General features: G+C 38.6%; 2 protein-coding genes across 7 annotated transcripts in view; one reads left to right on the top strand and one right to left on the bottom strand.

The window, feature by feature from the left end:
* The window catches only part of LOC149984279 (ankyrin repeat and IBR domain-containing protein 1-like), a 69,543-nt gene extending 65,131 nt beyond the window's left edge, over positions 1–4,412 (top strand). For 3 of the 5 annotated variants that reach the window (XM_090219661.1, XM_090219651.1, XM_090219663.1), the window contains one exon: positions 1–4,412. This exon is cut by the window's left edge and continues 1,783 nt beyond it. The gene's annotated coding sequence lies outside the window, so the exon portion shown is untranslated. The other 2 variants (XR_016491662.1, XR_016491663.1) reach the window with 2 other exon arrangements.
* A 2,032-nt stretch (positions 4,413–6,444) lies between these two features.
* On the bottom strand, positions 6,445–14,688 carry zgc:110410 (LFG_like domain-containing protein). Of its 2 annotated transcripts, none has more exons than XM_036934878.2 (10): positions 14,557–14,688; positions 13,749–14,130; positions 13,212–13,290; positions 12,413–12,466; positions 11,433–11,523; positions 11,311–11,348; positions 9,954–10,041; positions 8,537–8,626; positions 8,154–8,201; positions 6,445–7,508 (listed from the first exon to the last, which is right to left on the bottom strand). In XM_036934878.2, the coding sequence occupies exons 2-10, from the start codon at positions 14,119–14,121 to the stop codon at positions 7,359–7,361; spliced, it is 1,011 nt and encodes a 336-aa protein (XP_036790773.2). In that variant the 5' UTR covers positions 14,122–14,130; positions 14,557–14,688; the 3' UTR covers positions 6,445–7,358. The 2 variants fall into 2 exon arrangements, with proteins under 2 accessions (XP_036790773.2, XP_036790766.2); XM_036934871.2 differs by having other exon boundaries at positions 13,749–14,158; positions 14,557–14,619.
* Between the last annotated feature and the right edge of the window lie 12,930 nt (positions 14,689–27,618).

Here is a 27,618-nt window from a genome sequence, read left to right as displayed (position 1 = left end):
AGGGAGGCTGTACAGGAGAGTTCTGAGGGAGGCTGTAGTAGGCTGTACAGGAGAGTTCTGAGGGAGGCTGTACAGGAGAGTTCTGAGGGAGGCTGTAGTAGGCTGTACAGGAGAGTTCTGAGGGAGGCTGTACAGGAGAGTTCTGAGGGAGGCTGTACAGGAGAGTTCTGAGGGAGGCTGTACAGGAGAGTTCTGAGGGAGGCTGTAGTAGGCTGTACAGGAGAGTTCTGAGGGAGGCTGTAGTAGGCTGTACAGGAGAGTTCTGAGGGAGGCTGTACAGGAGAGTTCTGAGGGAGGCTGTACAGGAGAGTTCTGAGGGAGGCTGTAATCAGCTGTACAGGAGAGTTCTGAGGGAGGCTGTAGTAGGCTGTACAGGAGAGTTCTGAGGGAGGCTGTAATCAGCTGTACAGGAGAGTTCTGAAGGAGGTTGTAATCAGCTGTACAGGAGAGTTCTGAGGGAGTTTGTAATCAGCTGTACAGGAGAGTTCTGGGGGAGGCTGTAATCAGCTGTAGAGGAGAGTTCTGAGGGAGGTTGAAATCAGCTGTACAGGAGAGCAATGCTGTGCTGCCTGCTTCTAGTAGTGTTATTATCCCAATATAACAGTGTACAGTCTGACCTAGAAAAACCTAGCTCTCAGTCCCATCCAGATCTGCCTAATGTATCTGTAAATTGTTAGGTGTCAAACACTGGCTAACAAAAGCACAGTTTGTAATCACTAAGTGGACTCCAAAAACTAATTGTGCCTGCTTAGATCTATTCCATGTTGTTGTACTGAACCCATTAGAAGACTGTCTGACTGACAGCCTGATGTATGTCAAGTATTCATGAAGATGGACAGGGCTAGAACCCATTAGAAGACTGTCTTCGTGAAGATGGACGAGGCTAGAACCCATTAGAAGACTGTCTTCATGAAGATGGACGAGGCCAGAACCCATTAGAAGACTGTCTTCATGAAGATGGACGAGGCCAGAACCCATTAGAAGACTGTCTTCATGGACGAGGCTAGAACCCATTAGAAGACTGTCTTCGTGAAGATGGACGAGGCCAGTAGCCCTGATGGGACAATAGAGAGGAACAATCTCCTGCTGTTCACTCCAATAGGAAAACAACAGTAGTTAAGAGGAGAATTGTAATCAGATACGTTGTTCATGTTTATACCTAATAATGATGTCACTGGTTCATTCTGAACTATTATAGGGCTGCTTTCTCAGACGACCCCTTGGTCCTGGACTAAACATCACTTTCAATGGAGAATGTCCATTCACCACTGCTCTCTTAGCCCAGAACTAGGTTTAGGCCGAATGAGGAAACCGTCCCGTTTTATAAAGATATATATATAAATCTGTTACGAAAGTTTTAAGCCTTGATGGGATTCAGCACTACAGTAGAGGGGTTCAGTGGGTCGTAAAAAATGGTTCTCTACGCAATTCATTACAGTGCCTTTTTATGTCAATCTTTTTAAATGTATTGCCACATTTTACAGAGGTCTTACAGTAAGTGATCGTGTGTAGCTACACTATATATACAAAAGTATGTGGACACTCCTTCAAATGAGTGGATTCGGCTATTTCAGCCACATCTGTTGTCGACAGGTGTATAAAATTGAGCACGCCGCCATGCAATCTCCATAGACAAACATTGCCAGTAGAACGGCCTTAGTGACGAGCTCAGTAACGTTCAACGTGGCAGCGTCCTAGGATGCCACCTTTCCAACAAGTCAGTTCGTCACATTTCTACCCTGCTAGAGCCGCCACCCCCCCCCCCCCCCCCCCCCCCGGTCAACTGTAAGTGCTGTTATTGTGAAGTGGAAACGTCTAGGAGCGACAACGGCTCAGCCGCTAAGTGGTAGGCCACATAAGCTCACAGAACGGGACCACCCGAGTGCTGAAGCGCTTGGCACGTAACAATAGTCTGACCTCGGTTGCAACACTCACTTACCGAGTTTCAAACTGCCTCTGGTAAGCAACATCAGCACAACAATAACTGTTCGTTGGGAGCTTCATGAAATGGGTTTCCGTGGCCTAGCAGCCGCACACAAGCCTAAGATCACCATGCGCAATGCCAAGCGTCGGCTGGAGTGGTGTAAAGCTCACCACCATTGGATTCTGGAGTAGTGGAAACACGTTCTCTGGAGTGATGAACCACGCTTCACCATCTGGCAGTCTGACGGAGGAATCTGGGTTTGGCGGATGCCAGGAGAACGCTACCTGCCTGAATGCATAGTGGCAACTGTAAAGTTTGGTGGAGGAGGAATAATGGTCTGGGGCTGTTTTTCATGGTTCGGGCCCCTTAGTTCCAGTGAAGGGAAATGCTACAGCATACAATGACATTCTAGATGATTCTGTGCTTCCAACTTTGAGACAAACGTTTCAGGAAGGCCCTTTCCTATTTCAGCATGACAATGCCCCCGTTCACAAAGCGAGGTCCATACGGAAATGTTTTGTCGAGATCAGTGTAGAAGAACTTGACTGGCCTGCACAGAACCCTGACCTCAACCCTATCGAACACCTTTGGGATGAATTGGAACGCAGACTGCGAGCCAGGAGGCCTAATCGCCCAACATCAATGCGCCGACCTCACTAATGCTCTTGTGACTGAATGGAAGAAAGTCCCCTCAGTAATGTTCCAACCTCTAGTGGAAAGCCTTCCCAGAAGAGTGGAGGCTGTTATAGCAGCAATGTTCCAACATCTAGTGGAAAGCCTTCCCAGAAGAGTGGAGGCTGTTATAGCAGCAATGTTCCAACATCTAGTGGAAAGCCTTCCCAGAAGAGAGGAGGCTGTTATAGCAGCAATGTTCCAACATCTAGTGGAAAGCCTTCCCAGAAGAGTAGAGGCTGTTATAGCAGCAATGTTCCAACCTCTAGTGGAAAGCCTTCCCAGAAGGGTGGAGGCTGTTATAGCAGCAATGTTCCAACATCTAGTGGAAAGCCTTCCCAGAAGAGAGGAGGCTGTTATAGCAGCAATGTTCCAACATCTAGTGGAAAGCCTTCCCAGAAGAGAGGAGGCTGTTATAGCAGCAATGTTCCAACATCTAGTGGAAAGCCTTCCCAGAAGAGAGGAGGCTGTTATAGCAGCAATGTTCCAACCTCTAGTGGAAAGCCTTCCCAGAAGAGAGGAGGCTGTTATAGCAGCAAAGGGGAGGACCAACTCCATATTTAATACCCGTGTTTTTTGGAATGAGATGTTGGACGGGCAGGTGTCCACATGCTTTTGTTCATGTAGTGTACAAACTACAAACACACGTTATAGAAATTCCACTCACAACACTAACACGTGTCCAAACCTGATACTTTTTTAAAAATACATTTTTTATAATTGTAGCCTCTCTTTAGTGTGGTATCAAGTTGTTTCCCAGAGTGTTGTATTTATATCATGTTTTATAAATTTACATCTCTGATTTTGACCTGATGATATTGAACACTGTTTTACTGGTTTGTTAGTTATTTCGTTGCGGATGGGCTTTGGTGGGTTGTTCTTGGATGGACAGACATACCTGTGGGTTCGATAACGGATCTACAAGTTGATGACGAGTGTTTGACTTTTGGGGTGAAAGGTATTTATAAAATGTATCCTGGAGCAGAAAACACAATGCAGGACAGCGGGGGGGAAAAAAAACAGACGTCTTTATTTAAATTGGACGTTTCTTATTACGATTTGAAAATGGATATCGAGATATTCTGAATAACTAATTTTGAAAGAAAAAAACAAGGTGTATTGATTTGTTGCCTATATAAAGTATTAATGAATTATAAATGATATTGATATTTCAACGTTTCACATTTTGGAATTGATCTTTAGCCAAACCTAGTGTGATTTGTATCTGAAGTAATTGATCTTTAGCCAAACCTAGTGTGATTTGTATCTGAAGTAATTGATCTTTAGCCAAACCTAGTGTGATTTGTATCTGAAGTAATTGATCTTTAGCCAAACCTAGTGTGATTTGTATCTGAAGTAATTGATCTTTAGCCAAACCTAGTGTGATTTGTATCTGAAGTAATTGATCTTTAGCCAAACCTAGTGTGATTTGTATCTGAAGTAATTGTACAGTGACTATTGAAACAACCGCTGAAGAAACTTATTGCATTGAAACGTGTCTTGCAAACGTGAAGCTGTGAGTGCCGTACACGAAGCTGGTGAACTTGTGGGACTTCAGTCTTGATGTAACAGTTTCAACTGTGCATGAAATGAGTAAAACATAAAATTACATTTGGATTTTCTTGGCATTTTACTTTAAAAAAAATATATACAATTTTAAAAAATGGCAAATGTTTTTGAAAGCCGTTAAATTTTTATTATAAAGCAACTAATCCTTAAAATACTATTTGCACTTTCATAGTCTATACCCTATACATTCCCTCTTGAAATGAAAAACATACTGTTTTGATGTGTGGCCAATAAACATTGAATTTTACTACTGGGTGGAATGTTTTTTTTTTTCAATACAAAAACATAAAAATCTATATCGGATCATTGGAGAACCTCCCTAGTCTTTGTGGTTGAATCTGTGTTTAAAATTCACTGCTTGACTGAGGGACCTTTACAGATAATTGTATGTGTGGGTTACAGGTAGTAATTCAAAAATCCTGTTACACACTATTATTGCACACAGAGTCCATGCAACTTAAGTGACTTGTTAAGCATATTTTCACTACTGAACTTAGGCTTGCCATAACAAGGGGGTTGAGATCCTTGATAAAAAACCTGCACCAGACCTCAGACTGGGGCGAAGGTTCACCTTCCATCAGGACAACGACCCTAAGCACACAGCCAAGACAACGCAGGAGTGGCTTCGGGACAAGTCTCTGAATGTCCCTGAGTGGCCCAGCCAGAGCCCGGACTTGAACCCGATCGAACATCTCTGGAGAGAACTGAAAATAGCTGAACAGCGAAGCTCCCCATCCAACCTAACAGAGCTTGAGAGGATCTGCAGAGAAGAATGCGTGCCAAGCTTGTAGTGTCGTACCGAAGAAGCCTCAAGGCTGTAATCGTGTCCAAGGTGCTTCAACAAAATAATGAATTAAAGGGACTGAATACTTATGCAAATGGTTATTATTCCGTTTTTTTTATAAACTTGCTAAAATTTCTAAAATTCTGTTTTTGCTTTGTCATTATGAGGTATTGTGTGTGTATATTCATGAAAAAACGAACAATTGAATCCATTTTTGAATAAGTCTGTAACGTAACAAAATGTGGAGAAAGTCAAAAGGTCTGACTGAGTACTTTCCGAATGCCCTTTATGTGGCACAGATGTCAATGTTTTGGTCCTTAAATTAAACTGGTATCATTTTTTTTATTCGTCACAATTTTCTTTAACCAATGTTGGTCTTTAATGCAGGGCTGACAGACAAGTTCCTTTAACCAATGTTGGTCTTTAATGCATGGCTGACAGACAAGTTCCTTTAACCAATGTTGGTCTTTAATGCATGGCTGACAGACAAGTTCCTTTAACCAATGTTGGTCTTTAATGCATGGCTGACAGACAAGTTCCTTTAACCAATGTTGGTCTTTAATGCAGGGCTGACAGACAAGTTCCTTTAACCAATGTTGGTCTTTAATGCAGGGCTGACAGACAAGTTCCTTTAACCAATGTTGGTCTTTAATGCAGGGCTGACAGACAAGTTCCTTTAACCAATGTTGGTCTTTAATGCAGGGCTGACAGACAAGTTCCTTTAACCAATGTTGGTCTTTAATGCATAGCTGACAGACAAGTTTCTTGCCTTTTCCATTTTTTTGTGATAATGCTGCAATTAGTTGGTTGTAATTTTGGGTAGAGCAGACATTTCCAATGCGTGTGTGACATAACTCACAACATTCTTATTAATGATATCATTTACAAAGATTATACTGTTTTTTAAAATGTATTTCCAAAGATATACGAATTGACTAAAAAAATATATATTTGAATTTAACTATAATATTTGTTCTATCTTTTCTGGAGGATTAAACTGAAATTACAACCAACTTCATGAGGCTCTGGAGGGATCCAAATTGTGCATTTAAAAGAAAACATGAATCGTTCAATGACAAGCCCTGGATTTCTAGCCCCTTGATCTTATTGTTGGATCTGATTTTAATTGCTAACATTTTGATGGCCATAATAAATATATATGCCGATAGTGGACAACCTTGTTTTTCTCCTCTTGACAGTTGAATACTTTCTGAGAAGTAGCCAATATTGACTATTTTACACTTGGGGTGACTATACATAACTTTAACCTATTGTATAAGAGATTCTCCTAAATTGAAATATTCCAGGCATTTATATATAAACTCCAGTCGTACTTTATCAAAAGGCTTTTCAAAATCGGCTATGAATACCAGGCCTGGTTTCCCAGATTTTTCATAATGTTTTATTGTTTCCAGTACTTGTCTTATATTATCTCCAATGTATCGTCCATGTAAAAACCCCTGTCTGATTAGGATGAATAATATCAGACAATACCTTTTTAAATGTTGCTTTCCATTTTATATTTAATCAGTAAACATTTAAAAAATAAAAACACAATTCCACTTTGACATTATTGGGTATTGTGTGTAGCAAGCATTTCTGTTGGGGCTAGGAACACAAGCATTTATATTGGAGCTAGGAACACAAGCATTTATGTTGGGGCTAGGAACACAAGCATTTCTGTTGGGGCTAGGAACACAAGCATTTATGTTGGGGCTAGGAACACAAGCATTTCTGTTGGGGCTAGGAACACAAGCATTTCTGTTGGGGCTAGGAACACAAGCATTTCTGTTGGGGCTAGGAACACAAGCATTTCTGTTGGGGCTAGGAACACAAGCATTTCTATTGGAGCTAGGAACACAAGCATTTCTGTTGGGGCTAGGAACACAAGCATTTCTGTTGGGGCTAGGAACACAAGCATTCCTGTTGGGGCTAGGAACACAAGCATTTCTGTTGGGGCTAGGAACACAAGCATTTATATTGGAGCTAGGAACACAAGCATTCCTGTTGGGGCTAGGAACACAAGCATTTCTGTTGGGGCTAGGAACACAAGCATTTCTGTTGGGGCTAGGAACACAAGCATTTCTGTTGGGGCTAGGAACACAAGCATTTCTGTTGGGGCTAGGAACACAAGCATTTCTATTGGAGCTAGGAACACAAGCATTTCTGTTGGGGCTAGGAACACAAGCATTTCTGTTGGGGCTAGGAACACAAGCATTTCTATTGAAGCTAGGAACACAAGCATTTCGCTAAACCCTCAATAACATCTGCTAAATACGTGTATGTGACCAATACATTTGACTTCATTTTTAAAAAGGCATCATCCTAATTCCTACTCCACGCTCGCCCCTCAACTACATCAGGGCAGGTGGCTTGTTGCGCTATCTGGCGTGACAACAGCGTATTAAGTTAACGGCTGAGTCCAATGAGTGCCAGGAGCATGGTGAACAGAGAGATGATGTCCAGGTACAGGTTGAGAGCAGCAAAGATGTACTCCTCTGGTGAAATGCTGTATTTGTGGTTCCCGCCCAGTATGAGCTGAGTGTCCATCACCAGGTACTGGAGAGAGAGAGAGAGATATATATATATATACACATATACACCATAATTTGCAAATAAATTCATAAAAAATCCTACAATGTGATTTTCTGGATTTTTTTTCTAATTTTGTCTGTCATAGTTGAAGTGTTCCTATGATAAAAATTACAGGCCTCTCTCATCTTTTTAAGTGGAAGAACTTGCACAATTGGTGGCTGACTAAATACTTTTTTGCCCCACTGTATATATATTTATATATAGGTTGTTTCTGACTGCTTACAGAATGAGTCATACACAACTTTATTTCATTTTAAAAAACCCCACATGGGCGACCATTCCTAAGCTTCTTAAAGATTGTGTATGAAGGACTACATACATTTTTATTGAGATGTCAGTGAACGTGCATTGCTTGGTGGTATGAAGGTGCCTGAAAGGACTAGCTTTCTTAACAACTCTAGCCAATGAAAGGACTAGCTTTCTTAACAACTCTAGCCAATGAAAGGACTAGCTTTCTTAACAACCCTAGCCAATGAAAGGACTAGCTTTCTTAACAACCCTAGCCAATGAAAGGACTAGCTTTCTTAACAACCCTAGCCAATGAAAGGACTAGCATTCTTAACAACCCTAGCCAATGAAAGGACTAGCTAGAGGAAGAATGTTACTTACCAAAGAAAATAGCAAGGTTCCCAGGCAAGCGTACACAATGTACACATACTATGGATTAAAAACACAAGACTAAGTTAGTTCCTGAACAAGTGTATTTCTAAAACTGAAACATGGTTAATGTTCTTTAATCTCCATTACAAGTACACAAGATAAAATACTGTTGTTTTAAAAAGGGGCAATCTGCGATGGGTACATCCATTTTCGGGCCAGTCAATGCATCCATAGCCTATGAATTTGAGAGTAGTTACATTTGTCCAGACACATTCTTCAGCTGTTTACCAAAATAGTGGCATGGAAGGCATTGTTACTGTTTAAATAGCATATTGCCCCTTTTTAAATATTTTGTACATACTGGTATACCTGTGAAATGACTGTTGACTCACCTGGGATCGCATGATTCCACACAACAATGCAAAGGATATGAGAGTCCAACAGAACACCCACAAGCCCCCACTGGCTAAGGTGAAGTCCCACTATAACAGAAATGAGGAAAGATGGTACACTGCTAGTAAGCTACATTTAGCAGACACTCTTAATCAGAGCCACTTAGTCAGTGCATTTAACTAAGATGCACTAAAAATGATCTGTCTTTTATCCAAATCTCATCATATAACTCACTCTGTCCGCTTCATCAGCAAAACTGTCGAAATCACGAACTGTCTAAATCACGAACTGTCTAAATCACGAACTGTCTAAATCACGAACTGTCTAAATCACGAACTGTCTAAATCACGAACTGTCGTAATCATGCTCAAAACCAGCTTGGGATAGTTTGCTGGATCACTACAACAGTTTGTGACAAAATCATGGTAGAGTTGAAAATGCAGGAAACCATTTAACTTAGATCGTTTTGTCTGGTACATGGAAACCCATTTAACTTAGATCGTTTTGTCTGGTACATGGAAACCCATTTAACTTAGATCGTTTTGTCTGGTACATGGAAACCATTTAACTTAGATCGTTTTGTCTGGTACATGGAAACCCATTTAACTTAGATCGTTTTGTCTGGTACATGGAAACCCATTTAACTTAGATCGTTTTGTCTGGTACATGGAAACCCATTTAACTTAGATCGTTTTGTCTGGTACATGGAAACCATTTAACTTAGATCGTTTTGTCCGGTACATGGAAACTTAACCGCAAAACTTTTTTTAACGTGCCATACCTCATCACACTCAGCCTGCAATTGCATTTCCTTGAATCCTCGTGTCCTCTCTCCTCGCCTCCTTCTCAAAACCCATTGGATGAAAAGGTCAGAGCTCCCTCCCTTCTGACCTTTTCAGGAACCTCAGGACCTTGTCATCCTATAGGTGTTGAGAAAGGAGGAACCTCAGGACCTTGTCATCCAATAGGTTTTGAGAAGAAGGAACCTCAGGACCTTGTCATCTTATAGGTTTTGAGAAGGAGGCGAGTAGAGAAGATATGACGAATCAAAGAAATGCTATTGAGATTCTCCCCATTTTGAAGTAGTAATTTTGAATTCCATGCAGGTCATCAGGAGGCGTCAGCCAATGATTTAAACTCCTCAGCAAACATTCCATAACTGCAGGTGGCAGTAAATCACCAACCTGGCTTTTACCTGTTCAGCCTGTACACACTGCAGCACAGTAGATGGTGGTATGCAGTGCATTATTGTTCCTTCATAGATTACCAGTACACTCACAAGTTGAAGGAGAGCAAATGGACTATTTTAAAATGGAAGACAGCCACTAAGGGCGCTGCCCGTGCTTTCACAGAACACGGTCATTTACAAGGATTTCAGGTGTGCCGTCTTTCTACATCTATGGAGAGAGGACGTACTCTGGACTGCATGGCGAAGACACTCAGAGCCAGGGAGACCAGTGCGGTGGCGCCCACAGCCCACATAACAGCTTCCGCCTCATAGAACCTGCAACACAAACCAAACTCTCGTCTATCACTGAAAAAGGCTTGCAACGTTTCTGTAACGTTTCCACCAAATTCCCAGAAGTCCTGGTTGGACGATGCCCCCGGAATTGAGAGGGAATAAGAATGAAAGCAGGAATTCTCCAACCATGATTTCTGGAAAACTTAACATTTTGTAGGAAAGTTACCGGAGTTTTTCAACCCTACACTGAAATATTACTAGATCTATTAGTCAGGTATCCCTACAAACCTCCATGGAGGATTGGTTTAGACATAAGCTCATACTGCCAACCTCCATGGAGGATTGGTTTAGACATAAGCTCATACTGCCAACCTCCATGGAGGATTGGTTTAGACAGAAGCTCATACTGCCAACCTCCATGGAGGATTGGTTTAGACATAAGCTCATACTGCCAACCTCCATGGAGGATTGGTTTAGACATAAGCTCATACTGCCAACCTCCATGGAGGATTGGTTTAGACATAAGCTCATACTGCCAACCTCCATGGAGGATTGGTTTAGACAGAAGCTCATACTGCCAACCTCCATGGAGGATTGGTTTAGACATAAGCTCATACTGCCAACCTCCATGGAGGATTGGTTTAGACATAAGCTCATACTGCCAACCTCCATGGAGGATTGGTTTAGACATAAGCTCATACTGCCAACCTCCATGGAGGATTGGTTTAGACATAAGCTCATACTGCCAACCTCCATGGAGGATTGGTTTAGACATAAGCTCATACTGCCAACCTCCATGGAGGATTGGTTTAGACATAAGCTCATACTGCCAACCTCCATGGAGGATTGGTTTAGACATAAGTTCATGCTGCCAACCTCCATGGAGGATTGGTTTAGACATAAGCTCACACTGCCAACCTCCATGGAGGATTGGTTTAGACATAAGCTCATACTGCCAACCTCCATGGAGGATTGGTTTAGACATAAGCTCATACTGCCAACCTCCATGGAGGATTGGTTTAGACATAAGCTCATACTGCCAACCTCCATGGAGGATTGGTTTAGACATAAGCTCATACTGCCAACCTCCATGGAGGATTGGTTTAGACATAAGCTCATACTGCCAACCTCCATGGAGGATTGGTTTAGACATAAGCTCATACTGCCAACCTCCATGGAGGATCGGTTTAGACATAAGCTCATACTGCCAACCCGCCGTGTGCATGACTAACATGCTGGATGGTAAAGGATTTAGTCTATCCATCAGAGAGCAAGTACATCAGGGTCCCTCCAGAGGCATACAGTACTCACACAGTCACAGAGCCCAGCAGTAGACCTTCTGCAGTGGTCTACACAGAAAAATAACACAAAGGTCAGACCATACAACCAACGTGTGAAACGTTTATTGATGCCTTCTTGGAATCGATACTTACAAACAGTCCCAAGGCTAGGAAATTGAGCGGGACCTTCCGACGTATATTGGCACAACAGGACAAGGAAATGATGATGACAATCACCACTGCTCTGTTCAGGAAACAACGGTACAATATATTAATACAATATGGTACAATCACAGCGCTCATTATAAAGGTCTTCGTGTGTGGGGTTCATCTGTCCAGTGTTTAGATGTCAGGGCCTGGGTTCATAAAGTGACTCAGAGTAGGAGTGCTGATTTGGCATCAGGTCCAATGTCCATGTCACGGCATTTAATATGATTTGTGAGAGACAATTTACCTATTTATCTGATTTATTTTATATGAATTGTTAACCATTAATATTTAACTAATAGTAAGACATTTCTGTCCTGCTAGTGTCTCTGTTTTTAATGGTATCCACTCTAGCTTCCTGCAGCTAATCTGGGCATATGGTCACTAGAGATGGCTTGAGCTGACAAAATGAGTTAAAAACCTGCATTACATAGACAAGAATGTGTTTTACTAGAGATAGCTTAGGAGCAGAACAATCCCTCACTGTCTCAAAATCATCCTTCTATCTGGGAAACTAAGCCAGGGTGGGGTTAAGACAACAACCCTGTGCAGATAACGACTGGATGAACCCAGAGTGGATTATGATGCTCCTTGGTCTACATGGGAGGGGTTGAACCAACCATGACTAAGCATTCTTAGTGTCAGTCGTATGAAGAACTCTGCGTTTGTGTAAAAGTTAGGTTACTCGGTTCAACACTCAATTGTGTTTGGTCGACCAGCCTCATTATTGCAATAATTAATCGATATTGAATTCATCGAAATGACAAAGTTCTCTCATTCGATTAGAATATTCCACGACATGATCTAAAAGACCCAATCAGAATCTAGATCAGCACTCCTGCTGTGGGAAGGTTTCTGAATACTGGCCCAGGAGTAAAAGCAGAGAGATTCTGTAGGATTCAGTGGCCGTCGTGACATTTACTTACATCATGCAGGAAGAAAACCAGTAGGTCTTCATAGACCAGAGCCTCAGAGCCTCCCTACGATTACAGAAGACAACTCATCTCGTTGTTTTATACACTTCTTGTAGGTACATTATAAAACTGTGGTATTGTGCAGTTAAAAAATATAACATTGGAATCTAACGGGGGAAACTGCTTTCAACACTTCAACGTGTTGGGACAGCTGCAAGTGTTGAAATCTTAAAGTGTTGAAGTCTTAAAGTGTTGAAGTTTTATAGTTGGGTAAAGTGTTGAAGTTTTAAAGTTGGGTAAAGTGTTGAAGTCTTAAAGTGTTGAAGTTTTAAAGTGTTGAAGTTTTAAAGTGTTGAAGTCTTAAAGTGTTGAAGTCTTAAAGTGTTGAAGTCTTAAAGTGTTGAAGTTTTAAAGTGTTGAAGTCTTAAAGTGTTGAAGTCTTAAAGTGTTGAAGTCTTAAAGTTGGGTAAAGTGTTGAAGTCTTAAAAGTGTTGAAGTTTTATAGTGTTGAAGTCTTAAAGTGTTGAAGTTTTACAGTTGGGTAAAGTGTTGAAGTCTTAAAAGTGTTGAAGTTTTATAGTTGGGTAACACTCAAAGTGTTGAAGTTTTAAAGTGTTGAAGTTTTATAGTGTTGAAGTCTTAAAGTGTTGAAGTTTTACAGTTGGGTAAGGTGTTGAAGTCTTAAAAGTGTTGAAGTTTTATAGTTGGGTAACACTCAAAGTGTTGAAGTTTTAAAGTGTTGAAGTTTTAAAGTGTTGAAGTCTTAAAGTGTTGAAGTTTTATAGTTGTGTAACACTTAAAAGTGCCTCACCAATACAGAAAGGCACAGATGATCCCAAAGGTAACTAGAAGCTGAATCATCAGAGTCAGGTACACCTTCTTTATGAAGCCTGTGGAAACAAATCACTTAACCAGGTGTTTACAGTGGGCCCACTGAGTCAGGTATACCTTAAGCAGGTGTTTACAGTGGGCCCACTGGTTAACTTCAGGCCAATAAGACAGAGCACCGCATGCTTTCACCATAACGCTTGTTTATTCAATGGGTTGCTGATCTAGGATCAGGTTTACCCTGTCCATACAATGGTATTAATTATGATCTTAAAGGGAAAACTGATCCTAAATCAGCACTCCTACTAGAAGAGGATTGATGCGGGCTCCAGATCATCATGATACAAGGACACCAACCCCCCCCCCCCCCCCCAAAAAAAAACTGTGCTGAGTCTCAAATGGCCCCCTATTCCCTATGTAGTGCACACTACTTTTCAACAGAACCCTATGGGCGCTGGTCAAAAGTAGGCAACTACATAGCAAAATTAGGGTACCATTTCAGACGTAGGCAGTGACTAACCTCTTCTTATGGCTTTGTCATCAAAGCAGCCGGTGTCCTCCAGCCCGGTGGAATAGTCAGGTGGTAGTGGAGCAGCCCATTGTTGTTGTTGGTCCTCGGGATGACCCTGACCCATGTCGTTATACTGACCCGCTGGAGAGACCACCGCTATGTTGCCAGGGCCAACGTTCAGACCGTAGTGGGGAGAACTGTAGTTCTGTTGGCCATAGGTGTTCTGTTGGCCATAGGTGTTCTGTTGGCCATAGGTGTTCTGTTGGCCATAGGTGTTCTGTTGGCCATAGGTGTTCTGTTGGCCATAGGTGTTCTGTTGGCCATCGTCCTGAGAGTAGGGCGGTGGGAGTTGGACTTCACTGCTTCTTTTCGATTGATCCATGTTACCCTCCTAAAAGATTTTCGTCAGGTAATAAGTCCTAATCACTCACACACAGAGAAATATACCTGTGGCATTAACCAGGCAATAAACCTTCCTCTTCCTTTCACCGTCCTGACAGACACAAGATCCTGTCGAATACTCCGTGAAATGGAGAGAAAAGCACTAGTAATTGCAACAAAAATGACAAACTATAAAGATTTAAAATATATTCATATTTCATCTAAAAAATACAAATATATTTGTAAATATAGGTAAAATCCAACTCTAAAATCCTCCCCTGTCATTGTGGAATAACCCACGACTGTCGATAGGGGATCTTTATTTAACTAAGTCAGTTAGTGACAGTACATCACACGTGTAATGTACAACAGCAGTCGGAGTAACAAATCCTTTATTAAACACATTGATTATAATTCTACCCTCAGATCTACTCACCTCTTTCACAGCGCTCCGGTCTGTCTCTTCCTGTAACAGTCCCTCCAGGGCCAAAGTCCACCTGTAATCAGTTGGGCTGCATCCCAAACGGACATCTATTCACCCTGATCCCTATGTGGTGCACTACTATGTAGGGAATAAGTTACCGTTTTGGGGACGGAAACCGTGGTTTTCCCACAGAGACGGGACTTTGCTTTCAGCTAAATTATACATCTTTAAGGAAAAGGTTAAGGTTAGGGGTTAGTTTAAAGGGTTAAGGTTAAGGTTAGGAGTTAGTTTAAAGGGTTAAGGTTAGGAGTTAGTTTAAAGGGTTAAGGTTAGGAGTTAGTTTAAAGGGTTAAGGTTAGGAGTTAGTTTAAAGGGTTAAGGTTAGGGGTTAGTTTAAAGGGTTAAGGTTAGGAGTTAGTTTAAAAGGTTAAGGTTAGGAGTTAGTTTAAAGGGTTAAGGTTAGGGGTTAGTTTAAAAGGTTAAGGTTAGGAGTTAGTTTAAAGGGTTAAGGTTAGGAGTTAGTTTAAAGGGTTAAGGTTAGGAGTTAGTTTAAAGGGTTAAGGTTAGGAGTTAGTTTATAGGGTTAAGGTTAGGAGTTAGTTTAAAGGGTTAAGGTTAGGAGTTAGTTTAAAGGGTTAAGGTTAGGTTAGGAGTTAGTTTAAAGGGTTAAGGTTAGGAGTTAGTTTAAAGGGTTAAGGTTAGGGGTTAGTTTAAAGGGTTAAGGTTAGAGTTAGTTTAAAGGGTTAAGGTTAGGGGTTAGTTTAAAGGGTTAAGGTTAGGAGTTAGTTTAAAAGGTTAAGGTTAGGAGTTAGTTTAAAGGGTTAAGGTTAGGGGTTAGTTTAAAGGGTTAAGGTTAGGAGTTAGTTTAAAGGGTTAAGGTTAGGAGTTAGTTTAAAAGGTTAAGGTTAGGAGTTAGTTTAAAAGGTTAAGGTTAGGAGTTAGTTTAAATGGTTAAGGTTAGGAGTTAGTTTAAAGGGTTAAGGTTAGGTTAGGAGTTAGTTTAAAGGGTTAAGGTTAGGGGTTAGTTTAAAGGGTTAAGGTTAGGAGTTAGTTTAAAGGGTTAAGGTTAGGTTAGGAGTTAGTTTAAAGGGTTAAGGTTAGGTTAGGGGTTAGTTTAAAGGGTTAAGGTTAGGGTAGGAGTTAGTTTAAATGGTTAAGGTTAGGTTAGGAGTTAGTTTAAAGGGTTAAGGTTAGGGGTTAGTTTAAAGGGTTAAGGTTAGGTTAGGAGTTAGTTTAAAGGGTTAAGGTTAGGGGTTAGTTTAAAGGGTTAAGGTTAGGAGTTAGTTTAAAGGGTTAAGGTTAGGTTAGGAGTTAGTTTAAATGGTTAAGGTTAGGTTAGGAGTTAGTTTAAAGGGTTAAGGTTAGGGGTTAGTTTAAAGGGTTAAGGTTAGGGGTTAGTTTAAATGGTTAAGGTTAGGGGTTAGTTTAAAGGGTTAAGGTTAGGAGTTAGTTTAAAGGGTTAAAGTTAGGTTAGGAGTTAGTTTAAAGGGTTAATGTTAGGAGTTAGTTTAAAGGGTTAAGGTTAGGAGTTAGTTTAAAAGGTTAAGGTTAGGAGTTAGTTTAAAGGGTTAAGGTTAGGAGTTAGTTTAAAGGGTTAAGGTAAGAGTTAGGAGTTAGTTTAATAGGTTAAGGTTAGGAGTTAGTTTATAGGGTTAAGGTTAGGAGTTAGTTTAAAGGGTTAAGGTTAGGAGTTAGTTTAAAGGGTTAAGGTTAGGAGTTAGTTTAAAGGGTTAAGGTTAGGAGTTAGTTTAAAGGGTTAAGGTTAGGAGTTAGTTTAAAGGGTTAAGGTTAGGAGTTAGTTTAAAAGGTTAAGGTTAGGAGTTAGTTTAAAGGGTTAAGGTTAGAGTTAGGAGTTAGTTTAAAGGGTTAAGGTTAGGAGTTAGTTTATAGGGTTAAGGTTAGGAGTTAGTTTAAAGGGTTAAGGTTAGGAGTTAGTTTAAAGGGTTAAGGTTAGGGGTTAGTTTAAAAGGTTAAGGTTAGGAGTTAGTTTAAAGGGTTAAGGTTAGAGTTAGGAGTTAGTTTAAAGGGTTAAGGTTAGGAGTTAGTTTAAAGGGTTAAGGTTAGGAGTTAGTTTATAGGGTTAAGGTTAGGAGGTAGTTTAAAGGGTTAAGGTTAGGAGTTAGTTTAAAGGGTTAAGGTTAGGTTAGGAGTTAGTTTAAAGGGTTAAGGTTAGGAGTTAGTTTAAAGGGTTAAGGTTAGGGGTTAGTTTAAAGGGTTAAGGTTAGAGTTAGTTTAAAGGGTTAAGGTTAGGGGTTAGTTTAAAGGGTTAAGGTTAGGAGTTAGTTTAAAAGGTTAAGGTTAGGAGTTAGTTTAAAGGGTTAAGGTTAGGGGTTAGTTTAAAGGGTTAAGGTTAGGAGTTAGTTTAAAGGGTTAAGGTTAGGAGTTAGTTTAAAAGGTTAAGGTTAGGAGTTAGTTTAAAAGGTTAAGGTTAGGGGTTAGTTTAAATGGTTAAGGTTAGGAGTTAGTTTAAAGGGTTAAGGTTAGGTTAGGAGTTAGTTTAAAGGGTTAAGGTTAGGGGTTAGTTTAAAGGGTTAAGGTTAGGAGTTAGTTTAAAGGGTTAAGGTTAGGTTAGGAGTTAGTTTAAAGGGTTAAGGTTAGGTTAGGGGTTAGTTTAAAGGGTTAAGGTTAGGGTAGGAGTTAGTTTAAATGGTTAAGGTTAGGTTAGGAGTTAGTTTAAAGGGTTAAGGTTAGGGGTTAGTTTAAAGGGTTAAGGTTAGGTTAGGAGTTCGTTTAAAGGGTTAAGGTTAGGGGTTAGTTTAAAGGGTTAAGGTTAGGAGTTAGTTTAAAGGGTTAAGGTTAGGGTTTAGTTTAAAAGGTTAAGGTTAGGAGTTAGTTTAAAGGGTTAAGGTTAGAGTTAGGAGTTAGTTTAAAGGGTTAAGGTTAGGAGTTAGTTTAAAGGGTTAAGGTTAGGAGTTAGTTTAAAGGGTTAAGGTTAGGGGTTAGTTTAAAAGGTTAGGGTTAGGAGTTAGTTTAAAGGGTTAAGGTTAGGAGTTAGTTTAAAGGGTTAAGGTTAGGGGTTAGTTTAAAGGGTTAAGGTTAGGAGTGAGTTTAAAGGGTTAAGGTTAGAAGTTAGTTTATAGGGTTAAGGTTAGGAGTTAGTTGAAAAGGTTAAGGTTAGGAGTTAGTTTAAAAGGTTAAGGTTAGGAGTTAGTTTATAGGGTTAAGGTTAGGAGTTAGTTTATAGGGTTAAGGTTAGGAGTTAGTTTAAAGGGTTAAGGTTAGGAGTTAGTTTAAAGGGTTAAGGTTAGGAGTTAGTTTAAAGGGTTAAGGTTAGGAGTTAGTTTAAAAGGTTAAGGTTAGGAGTTAGTTTATAGGGTTAAGGTAAGAGTTAGTTTAAAGGGTTAAGGTTAGGAGTTAGTTTAAAGGGTTAAGGTTAGGAGTTAGTTTATAGGGTTAAGGTTAGGAGTTAGTTTAAAGGGTTAAGGTTAGGAGTTAGTTTAAAGGGTTAAGGTTAGGTTAGGAGTTAGTTTAAAGGGTTAAGGTTAGGAGTTAGTTTAAAGGGTTAAGGTTAGGGGTTAGTTTAAAGGGTTAAGGTTAGAGTTAGTTTAAAGGGTTAAGGTTAGGGGTTAGTTTAAAGGGTTAAGGTTAGGAGTTAGTTTAAAAGGTTAAGGTTAGGAGTTAGTTTAAAGGGTTAAGGTTAGGGGTTAGTTTAAAGGGTTAAGGTTAGGAGTTAGTTTAAAGGGTTAAGGTTAGGAGTTAGTTTAAAAGGTTAAGGTTAGGAGTTAGTTTAAAAGGTTAAGGTTAGGAGTTAGTTTAAATGGTTAAGGTTAGGAGTTAGTTTAAAGGGTTAAGGTTAGGTTAGGAGTTAGTTTAAAGGGTTAAGGTTAGGGGTTAGTTTAAAGGGTTAAGGTTAGGAGTTAGTTTAAAGGGTTAAGGTTAGGGGTTAGTTTAAAAGGTTAAGGTTAGGAGTTAGTTTAAAGGGTTAAGGTTAGGAGTTAGTTTAAAGGGTTAAGGTTAGGAGTTAGTTTAAAGGGTTAAGGTTAGGAGTTAGTTTATAGGGTTAAGGTTAGGAGTTAGTTTAAAGGGTTAAGGTTAGGAGTTAGTTTAAAGGGTTAAGGTTAGGTTAGGAGTTAGTTTAAAGGGTTAAGGTTAGGAGTTAGTTTAAAGGGTTAAGGTTAGGGGTTAGTTTAAAGGGTTAAGGTTAGAGTTAGTTTAAAGGGTTAAGGTTAGGGGTTAGTTTAAAGGGTTAAGGTTAGGAGTTAGTTTAAAAGGTTAAGGTTAGGAGTTAGTTTAAAGGGTTAAGGTTAGGGGTTAGTTTAAAGGGTTAAGGTTAGGAGTTAGTTTAAAGGGTTACGGTTAGGAGTTAGTTTAAAAGGTTAAGGTTAGGAGTTAGTTTAAAAGGTTAAGGTTAGGGGTTAGTTTAAAGGGTTAAGGTTAGGAGTTAGTTTAAAGGGTTAAGGTTAGGTTAGGAGTTAGTTTAAAGGGTTAAGGTTAGGTTAGGGGTTAGTTTAAAGGGTTAAGGTTAGGGTAGGAGTTAGTTTAAATGGTTAAGGTTAGGTTAGGAGTTAGTTTAAAGGGTTAAGGTTAGGGGTTAGTTTAAAGGGTTAAGGTTAGGTTAGGAGTTAGTTTAAAGGGTTAAGGTTAGGGGTTAGTTTAAAGGGTTAAGGTTAGGAGTTAGTTTAAAGGGTTAAGGTTAGGTTAGGAGTTAGTTTAAATGGTTAAGGTTAGGTTAGGAGTTAGTTTAAAGGGTTAAGGTTTAGGGGTTAGTTTAAAGGGTTAAGGTTAGGGGTTAGTTTAAATGGTTAAGGTTAGGGGTTAGTTTAAAGGGTTAAGGTTAGGAGTTAGTTTAAAGGGTTAACGTTAGGTTAGGAGTTAGTTTAAAGGGTTAAGGTTAGGTTAGGGGTTAGTTTAAAGGGTTAAGGTTAGGGTAGGAGTTAGTTTAAATGGTTAAGGTTAGGTTAGGAGTTAGTTTAAAGGGTTAAGGTTAGGGGTTAGTTTAAAGGGTTAAGGTTAGGTTAGGAGTTAGTTTAAAGGGTTAAGGTTAGGGGTTAGTTTAAAGGGTTAAGGTTAGGAGTTAGTTTAAAGGGTTAAGGTTAGGTTAGGAGTTAGTTTAAATGGTTAAGGTTAGGTTAGGAGTTAGTTTAAAGGGTTAAGGTTTAGGGGTTAGTTTAAAGGGTTAAGGTTAGGGGTTAGTTTAAATGGTTAAGGTTAGGGGTTAGTTTAAAGGGTTAAGGTTAGGAGTTAGTTTAAAGGGTTAACGTTAGGTTAGGAGTTAGTTTAAAGGGTTAATGTTAGGAGTTAGTTTAAAGGGTTAAGGTTAGGAGTTAGTTTAAAAGGTTAAGGTTAGGAGTTAGTTTAAAGGGTTAAGGTTAGGAGTTAGTTTAAAGGGTTAAGGTTAGAGTTAGGAGTTAGTTTAATAGGTTAAGGTTAGGAGTTAGTTTATAGGGTTAAGGTTAGGAGTTAGTTTAAAGGGTTAAGGTTAGGAGTTAGTTTAAAGGGTTAAGGTTAGGAGTTAGTTTAAAGGGTTAAGGTTAGGAGTTAGTTTAAAGGGTTAAGGTTAGGAGTTAGTTTAAAGGGTTAAGGTTAGGAGTTAGTTTAAAGGGTTAAGGTTAGGAGTTAGTTTAAAAGGTTAAGGTTAGGAGTTAGTTTAAAGGGTTAAGGTTAGAGTTAGGAGTTAGTTTAAAGGGTTAAGGTTAGGAGTTAGTTTATAGGGTTAAGGTTAGGAGTTAGTTTAAAGGGTTAAGGTTAGGAGTTAGTTTAAAGGGTTAAGGTTAGGGGTTAGTTTAAAAGGTTAAGGTTAGGAGTTATTTTAAAGGGTTAAGGTTAGAGTTAGGAGTTAGTTTAAAGGGTTAAGGTTAGGAGTTAGTTTAAAGGGTTAAGGTTAGGAGTTAGTTTATAGGGTTAAGGTTAGGAGTTAGTTTAAAGGGTTAAGGTTAGGAGTTAGTTTAAAGGGTTAAGGTTAGGTTAGGAGTTAGTTTAAAGGGTTAAGGTTAGGAGTTAGTTTAAAGGGTTAAGGTTAGGGGTTAGTTTAAAGGGTTAAGGTTAGGGGTTATTTTAAAAGGTTAAGGTTAGGGGTTAGTTTAAAGGGTTAAGGTTAGGAGTTAGTTTAAAGGGTTAACGTTAGGTTAGGAGTTAGTTTAAAGGGTTAATGTTAGGAGTTAGTTTAAAGGGTTAAGGTTAGGAGTTAGTTTAAAGGGTTAAGGTTAGGAGTTAGTTTAAAGGGTTAAGGTTAGGAGTTAGTTTAAAGGGTTAAGGTTAGAGTTAGGAGTTAGTTTAAAGGGTTAAGGTTAGGAGTTAGTTTATAGGGTTAAGGTTAGGAGTTAGTTTAAAGGGTTAAGGTTAGGAGTTAGTTTAAAGGGTTAAGGTTAGGAGTTAGTTTATAGGGTTAAGGTTAGGAGTTTGTTTAAAGGGTCAAGGTTAGGAGTTAGTTTAAAGGGTTAAGGTTAGAGTTAGGAGTTAGTTTAAAGGGTTAAGGTTAGGAGTTAGTTTATAGGGTTAAGGTTAGGAGTTAGTTTAAAGGGTTAAGGTTAGGAGTTAGTTTAAAGGGTTAAGGTTAGGAGTTAGTTTAAAGGGTTAAGGTTAGGAGTTAGTTTAAAGGGTTAAGGTTAGGAGTTAGTTTAAAGGGTTAAGGTTAGGAGTTAGTTTAAAAGGTTAAGGTTAGGAGTTAGTTTAAAGGGTTAAGGTTAGAGTTAGGAGTTAGTTTAAAGGGTTAAGGTTAGGAGTTAGTTTATAGGGTTAAGGTTAGGAGTTAGTTTAAAGGGTTAAGGTTAGGAGTTAGTTTAAAGGGTTAAGGTTAGGGGTTAGTTTAAAAGGTTAAGGTTAGGAGTTAGTTTAAAGGGTTAAGGTTAGAGTTAGGAGTTAGTTTAAAGGGTTAAGGTTAGGAGTTAGTTTAAAGGGTTAAGGTTAGGAGTTAGTTTAAAGGGTTAAGGTTAGGGGTTAGTTTAAAGGTTAAGGTTAGGAGTTAGTTTAAAGGGTTAGGTTAGAGTTAGGAGTTAGTTTAAAGGGTTAAGGTTAGGAGTTAGTTTAAAGGGTTAAGGTTAGAGTTAGTTTATAGGGTTAAGGTTAGGAGTTAGTTTAAAGGGTTAAGGTTAGGTTAGGGGTTAGTTTAAAGGGTTAAGGTTAGGAGTTCGTTTAAAGGGTTAAGTTAGGAGTTAGTTTAAAGGGTTAAGGTTAGGGGTTAGCTTAAAGGGTTAAGGTTAGGAGTTAGTTTAAAGGGTTAAGGTTAGGAGTTAGTTTAAAGGGTTAAGGTTAGGAGTTAGTTTAAAGGGTTAAGGTTAGGAGTTAGTTTAAAGGGTTAAGGTTAGGAGTTAGTTTAAAGGGTTAAGGTTAGGAGTTAGTTTAAAAGGGTTAAGGTTAGGAGTTAGTTTAAAGGGTTAAGGTTAGGAGTTAGTTTAAAGGGTTAAGGTTAGGAGTTAGTTTAAGGGTTAAGGTTAGGAGTTAGTTTAAAAGGTTAAGGTTAGGGGTTAGTTAAGGTTAGGAGTTAGTTTAAAGGGTTAGGGTTAGGAGTTAGTTTAAAGGGTTAAGGTTAGGAGTTAGTTTAAAGGGTTAAGGTTAGGTTAGGGGTTAGTTTAAAGGTTAAGGTTAGGAGTTAGTTTAAAGGGTTAAGGTTAGGAGTTAGTTTAAAGGGTTAAGGTTAGGAGTTAGTTTAAAAGGTTAAGGTTAGGAGTTAGTTTATAGGGTTAAGGTTAGGAGTTAGTTTAAAGGGTTAAGGTTAGGAGTTAGTTTAAGGGTTAAGGTTAGGAGTTAGTTTAAAGGGTTAAGGTTAGGAGTTAGTTTAAAGGTTAAGGTTAGGAGTTAGTTTATAGGGTTAAGGTTAGGAGTTAGTTTAAAGGGTTAAGGTTAGGAGTTAGTTTATAGGGTTAAGGTTAGGAGTTAGTTTAAAGGGTTAAGGTTAGGAGTTAGTTTAAAGGGTTAAGGTTAGGAGTTAGTTTAAAGGGTTAAGGTTAGGAGTTAGTTTAAAGGGTTAAGGTTAGGAGTTAGTTTAAAGGGTTAAGGTTAGGAGTTAGTTTAAAGGGTTAAGGTTAGGAGTTAGTTTATAGGGTTAAGGTTAGGAGTTAGTTTAAAGGGTTAAGGTTAGGAGTTAGTTTAAGGGTTAAGGTTAGGAGTTAGTTTAAAGGGTTAAGGTTAGGAGTTAGTTTAAAGGGTTAAGGTTAGGAGTTAGTTTAAAGGGTTAAGGTTAGGAGTTAGTTTAAAGGGTTAAGGTTAGGAGTTAGTTTAAAGGGTTAAGGTTAGGAGTTAGTTTAAAGGGTTAAGGTTAGGAGTTAGTTTAAAGGGTTAAGGTTAGGAGTTAGTTTAAAGGGTTAAGGTTAGGAGTTAGTTTAAAGGGTTAAGGTTAGGAGTTAGTTTAAAGGGTTAAGGTTAGGAGTTAGTTTAAAAGGTTAAGGTTAGGGGTTAGTTAAGGTTAGGAGTTAGTTAAAGGGTTAAGGTTAGGAGTTAGTTTAAAGGGTTAAGGTTAGGAGTTAGTTTAAAGGGTTAAGGTTAGGTTAGGGGTTAGTTTAAAGGTTAAGGTTAGGAGTTAGTTTAAAGGGTTAAGGTTAGGAGTTAGTTTAAAGGGTTAAGGTTAGGAGTTAGTTTAAAAGGTTAGGTTAGGAGTTAGTTTATAGGGTTAAGGTTAGGAGTTAGTTTAAAGGGTTAAGGTTAGGAGTTAGTTTAAAGGGTTAAGGTTAGGAGTTAGTTTAAAGGGTTAAGGTTAGGAGTTAGTTTAAAAGGTTAAGGTTAGGAGTTAGTTTATAGGGTTAAGGTTAGGAGTTAGTTTAAAGGGTTAAGGTTAGGAGTTAGTTTATAGGGTTAAGGTTAGGAGTTAGTTTAAAGGGTTAAGGTTAGGAGTTAGTTTAAAGGGTTAAGGTTAGGAGTTAGTTTAAAGGGTTAAGGTTAGGAGTTTGTTTAAAGGGTTAAGGTTAGGAGTTAGTTTAAAGGGTTAAGGTTAGGAGTTAGTTTATAGGGTTAAGGTTAGGAGTTAGTTTAAAGGGTTAAGGTTAGAGTTAGTTTATAGGGTTAAGGTTAGGAGTTAGTTTAAAGGGTTAAGGTTAGGGGTTAGTTTCAAGGGTTAAGGTTAGGTGTTAGTTTAAAGGTTTAAGGTTAGGGGTTAGTTTAAAGGGTTAAGGTTAGAGTTAGGAGTTAGTTTAAAGGGTTAAGGTTAGGAGTTAGTTTATAGGGTTAAGGTTAGGAGTTAGTTTAAAGGGTTAAGGTTAGGAGTTAGTTTAAAGGGTTAAGGTTAGAGTTAGGAGTTAGTTTAAAGGTTTAAGGTTAGGAGTTAGTTTAAAGGGTTAAGGTTAGAGTTAGTTTATAGGGTTAAGGTTAGGAGTTAGTTTAAAGGGTTAAGGTTAGGTTAGGGGTTAGTTTAAAGGGTTAAGGTTAGGAGTTAGTTTAAAGGGTTAAGTTAGGAGTTAGTTTAAAGGGTTAAGGTTAGGGGTTAGCTTAAGGGTTAAGGTTAGGAGTTAGTTTAAAGGGTTAAGGTTAGGAGTTAGTTTAAAGGGTTAAGGTTAGGAGTTAGTTTAAAGGGTTAAGGTTAGGAGTTAGTTTAAAGGGTTAAGGTTAGGAGTTAGTTTAAAGGGTTAAGGTTAGGAGTTAGTTTAAAGGGTTAAGGTTAGGAGTTAGTTTAAAGGGTTTAAGGTTAGGAGTTAGTTTAAAGGGTTAAGGTTAGGAGTTAGTTTAAAGGGTTAAGGTTAGGAGTTAGTTTAACGGGTTAAGGTTAGGAGTTAGTTTAAAGGTGAAGGTTAGGGGTTAGTTAAGGTTAGGAGTTAGTTTAAAGGGTTAGGGTTAGGAGTTAGTTTAAAGGGTTAAGGTTAGGAGTTAGTTTAAAGGGTTAAGGTTAGGTTAGGGGTTAGTTTAAAAGGTTAAGGTTAGGAGTTAGTTTAAAGGGTTAAGGTTAGGAGTTAGTTTAAAGGGTTAAGGTTAGGAGTTAGTTTAAAAGGTTAAGGTTAGGAGTTAGTTTATAGGGTTAAGGTTAGGAGTTAGTTTAAAGGGTTAAGGTTAGGAGTTAGTTTAAAGGGTTAAGGTTAGGAGTTAGTTTAAAGGGTTAAGGTTAGGAGTTAGTTTAAAAGGTTAAGGTTAGGAGTTAGTTTATAGGGTTAAGGTTAGGAGTTAGTTTAAAGGGTTAAGGTTAGGAGTTAGTTTATAGGGTTAAGGTTAGGAGTTAGTTTAAAGGGTTAAGGTTAGGAGTTAGTTTAAAGGGTTAAGGTTAGGAGTTAGTTTAAAGGGTTAAGGTTAGGAGTTAGTTTAAAGGGTTAAGGTTAGGAGTTAGTTTAAAGGGTTAAGGTTAGGAGTTAGTTTAAAGGGTTAAGGTTAGGAGTTAGTTTATAGGGTTAAGGTTAGGAGTTAGTTTAAAGGGTTAAGTTAGGGGTTAGTTTAAAGGGTTAAGGTTAGGAGTTAGTTTAAAGGGTTAAGGTTAGGAGTTAGTTTAAAGGGTTAAGGTTAGAGTTAGTTTAAAGGGTTAAGGTTAGGAGTTAGTTTAAAGGGTTAAGGTTAGGGGTTAGTTTAAAGGGTTAAGGTTAGGTGTTAGTTTAAAGGGTTAAGGTTAGGGGTTAGTTTAAAGGGTTAAGGTTAGGAGTTAGTTTAAAGGGTTAAGGTTAGGAGTTAGTTTAAAGGGTTAAGGTTAGGAGTTAGTTTAAAGGGTTAAGGTTAGGAGTTAGTTTAAAGGGTTAAGGTTAGGAGTTAGTTTAAAGGGTTAAGGTTAGGAGTTAGTTTAAAGGGTTAAGGTTAGGAGTTAGTTTAAAGGGTTAAGGTTAGGAGTTAGTTTAAAGGGTTAAGGTTAGGAGTTAGTTTAAAGGGTTAAGGTTAGGAGTTAGTTTAAAGGGTTAAGGTTAGGAGTTAGTTTAAAGGGTTAAGGTTAGGAGTTAGTTTAAAAGGTTAAGGTTAGGGGTTAGTTAAGGTTAGGAGTTAGTTTAAAGGGTTAAGGTTAGGAGTTAGTTTAAAGGGTTAAGGTTAGGAGTTCGTTTAAAGGGTTAAGGTTAGGTTAGGGGTTAGTTTAAAAGGTTAAGGTTAGGAGTTAGTTTAAAGGGTTAAGGTTAGGAGTTAGTTTAAAGGGTTAAGGTTAGGAGTTAGTTTAAAAGGTTAAGGTTAGGAGTTAGTTTATAGGGTTAAGGTTAGGAGTTAGTTTAAAGGGTTAAGGTTAGGAGTTAGTTTAAAGGGTTAAGGTTAGGAGTTAGTTTAAAGGGTTAAGGTTAGGAGTTAGTTTAAAAGGTTAAGGTTAGGAGTTAGTTTATAGGGTTAAGGTTAGGAGTTAGTTTAAAGGGTTAAGGTTAGGAGTTAGTTTATAGGGTTAAGGTTAGGAGTTAGTTTAAAGGGTTAAGGTTAGGAGTTAGTTTAAAGGGTTAAGGTTAGGAGTTAGTTTAAAGGGTTAAGGTTAGGAGTTTGTTTAAAGGGTTAAGGTTAGGAGTTAGTTTAAAGGGTTAAGGTTAGGAGTTAGTTTAAAGGGTTAAGGTTAGGAGTTAGTTTATAGGGTTAAGGTTAGGAGTTAGTTTAAAGGGTTAAGGTTAGAGTTAGTTTATAGGGTTAAGGTTAGGAGTTAGTTTAAAGGGTTAAGGTTAGGGGTTAGTTTAAAGGGTTAAGGTTAGGTGTTAGTTTAAAGGGTTAAGGTTAGGGGTTAGTTTAAAGGGTTAAGGTTAGGAGTTAGTTTAAAGGGTTAAGGTTAGAGTTAGGAGTTAGTTTAAAGGGTTAAGGTTAGGAGTTAGTTTATAGGGTTAAGGTTAGGAGTTAGTTTAAAGGGTTAATGTTAGGAGTTAGTTTAAAGGGTTAAGGTTAGGAGTTAGTTTAAAGGGTTAAGTTAGGAGTTAGTTTAAAGGGTTAAGGTTAGGAGTTAGTTTAAAGGGTTAATGTTAGGAGTTAGTTTAAAGGGTTAAGGTTAGGAGTTAGTTTAAAGGGTTAAGGTTAGGAGTTAGTTTAAAGGGTTAAGGTTAGGAGTTAGTTTAAAGGGTTAAGGTTAGGAGTTAGTTTAAAGGGTTAAGGTTAGGAGTTAGTTTAAAGGGTCAAGGTTAGGAGTTAGTTTAAAGGGTTAAGTTAGGAGTTAGTTTAAAGGGTTAAGGTTAGGAGTTAGTTTAAAGGGTTAAGGTTAGGAGTTAGTTTAAAGGGTTAAGGTTAGGAGTTAGTTTAAAGGGTTAAGGTTAGGAGTTAGTTTAAAGGGTTAAGGTTAGGAGTTAGTTTAAAGGGTTAAGGTTAGGAGTTAGTTTAAAAGGTTAAGGTTAGGAGTTAGTTTAAAGGGTTAAGGTTAGGAGTTAGTTTAAAGGGTTAAGGTTAGGAGTTAGTTTAAAGGGTTAAGGTTAGGAGTTAGTTTAAAGGGTTAAGGTTAGGAGTTAGTTTAAAGGGTTAAGGTTAGGAGTTAGTTTAAAGGGTTAAGGTTAGGGGTTAGTTTAAAAGGTTAAGGTTAGGAGTTAGTTTAAAAGGTTAAGGTTAGGAGTTAGTTTAAAGGGTAAGGTTAGGAGTTAGTTTAAAGGGTTAAGGTTAGGGGTTAGTTTAAAAGGTTAAGGTTAGGAGTTAGTTTAAAGGGTTAAGGTTAGGAGTTAGTTTAAAGGGTTAAGGTTAGGAGTTAGTTTAAAGGGTTAAGGTTAGGAGTTAGTTTAAAGGGTTAAGGTTAGGAGTTAGTTTAAAGGGTTAAGGTTAGGGGTTAGCAACACAATTACACCCAACCAAATCATGAGAAAACAAAAAGATAATTAGTTGACACATTGGAAAGAATTAACAAAAAAACTGAGCAAACTGGAATGCTATTTGGCCCTAAACAGAGAGTACACAGCGGCAGAATACCTGACCTCTGTGACTGACCAAAATGAAGGAAAGCTTTGACTATATAGAGACTCAGTGAGCATAGCCTTGCTATTAAATGCTAAAGTTGTCCGTGAGGCGAGTCGAATACGCCACCTTTGAGTTGCTAGATGTTTGCGTTATACGCCCAACCAATCCACCCCGAACAACCACACTCCTTTCTGTTTTTGCCTTAAGGAACCTTCAGTCTTATGTAACCGAACCATACGTAGCATATCATGCTAATTTGAGTGTCACCGGATTTGACGATAAATATGTTACGTCTAGTCCGTGAGACCAGGCTGATAATTAATTCATGTACAGTATCAAAAAGAAATCCAACAGGCCTTTTTCAAAGTGTAAATCCCTTTTGGTGTTTCTTCAAAAACAGGCCCA

The sequence above is a fragment of the Oncorhynchus mykiss genome, chromosome 3 (assembly GCF_057628025.1).
Source record: "Oncorhynchus mykiss isolate SJ-2025 chromosome 3, ASM5762802v1, whole genome shotgun sequence".
Taxonomy (NCBI): Eukaryota; Metazoa; Chordata; class Actinopteri; order Salmoniformes; family Salmonidae; genus Oncorhynchus; species Oncorhynchus mykiss.
Note: the sequence above shows the minus strand (reverse complement) of the source record. Positions and strands in the feature narration are given on the sequence as shown.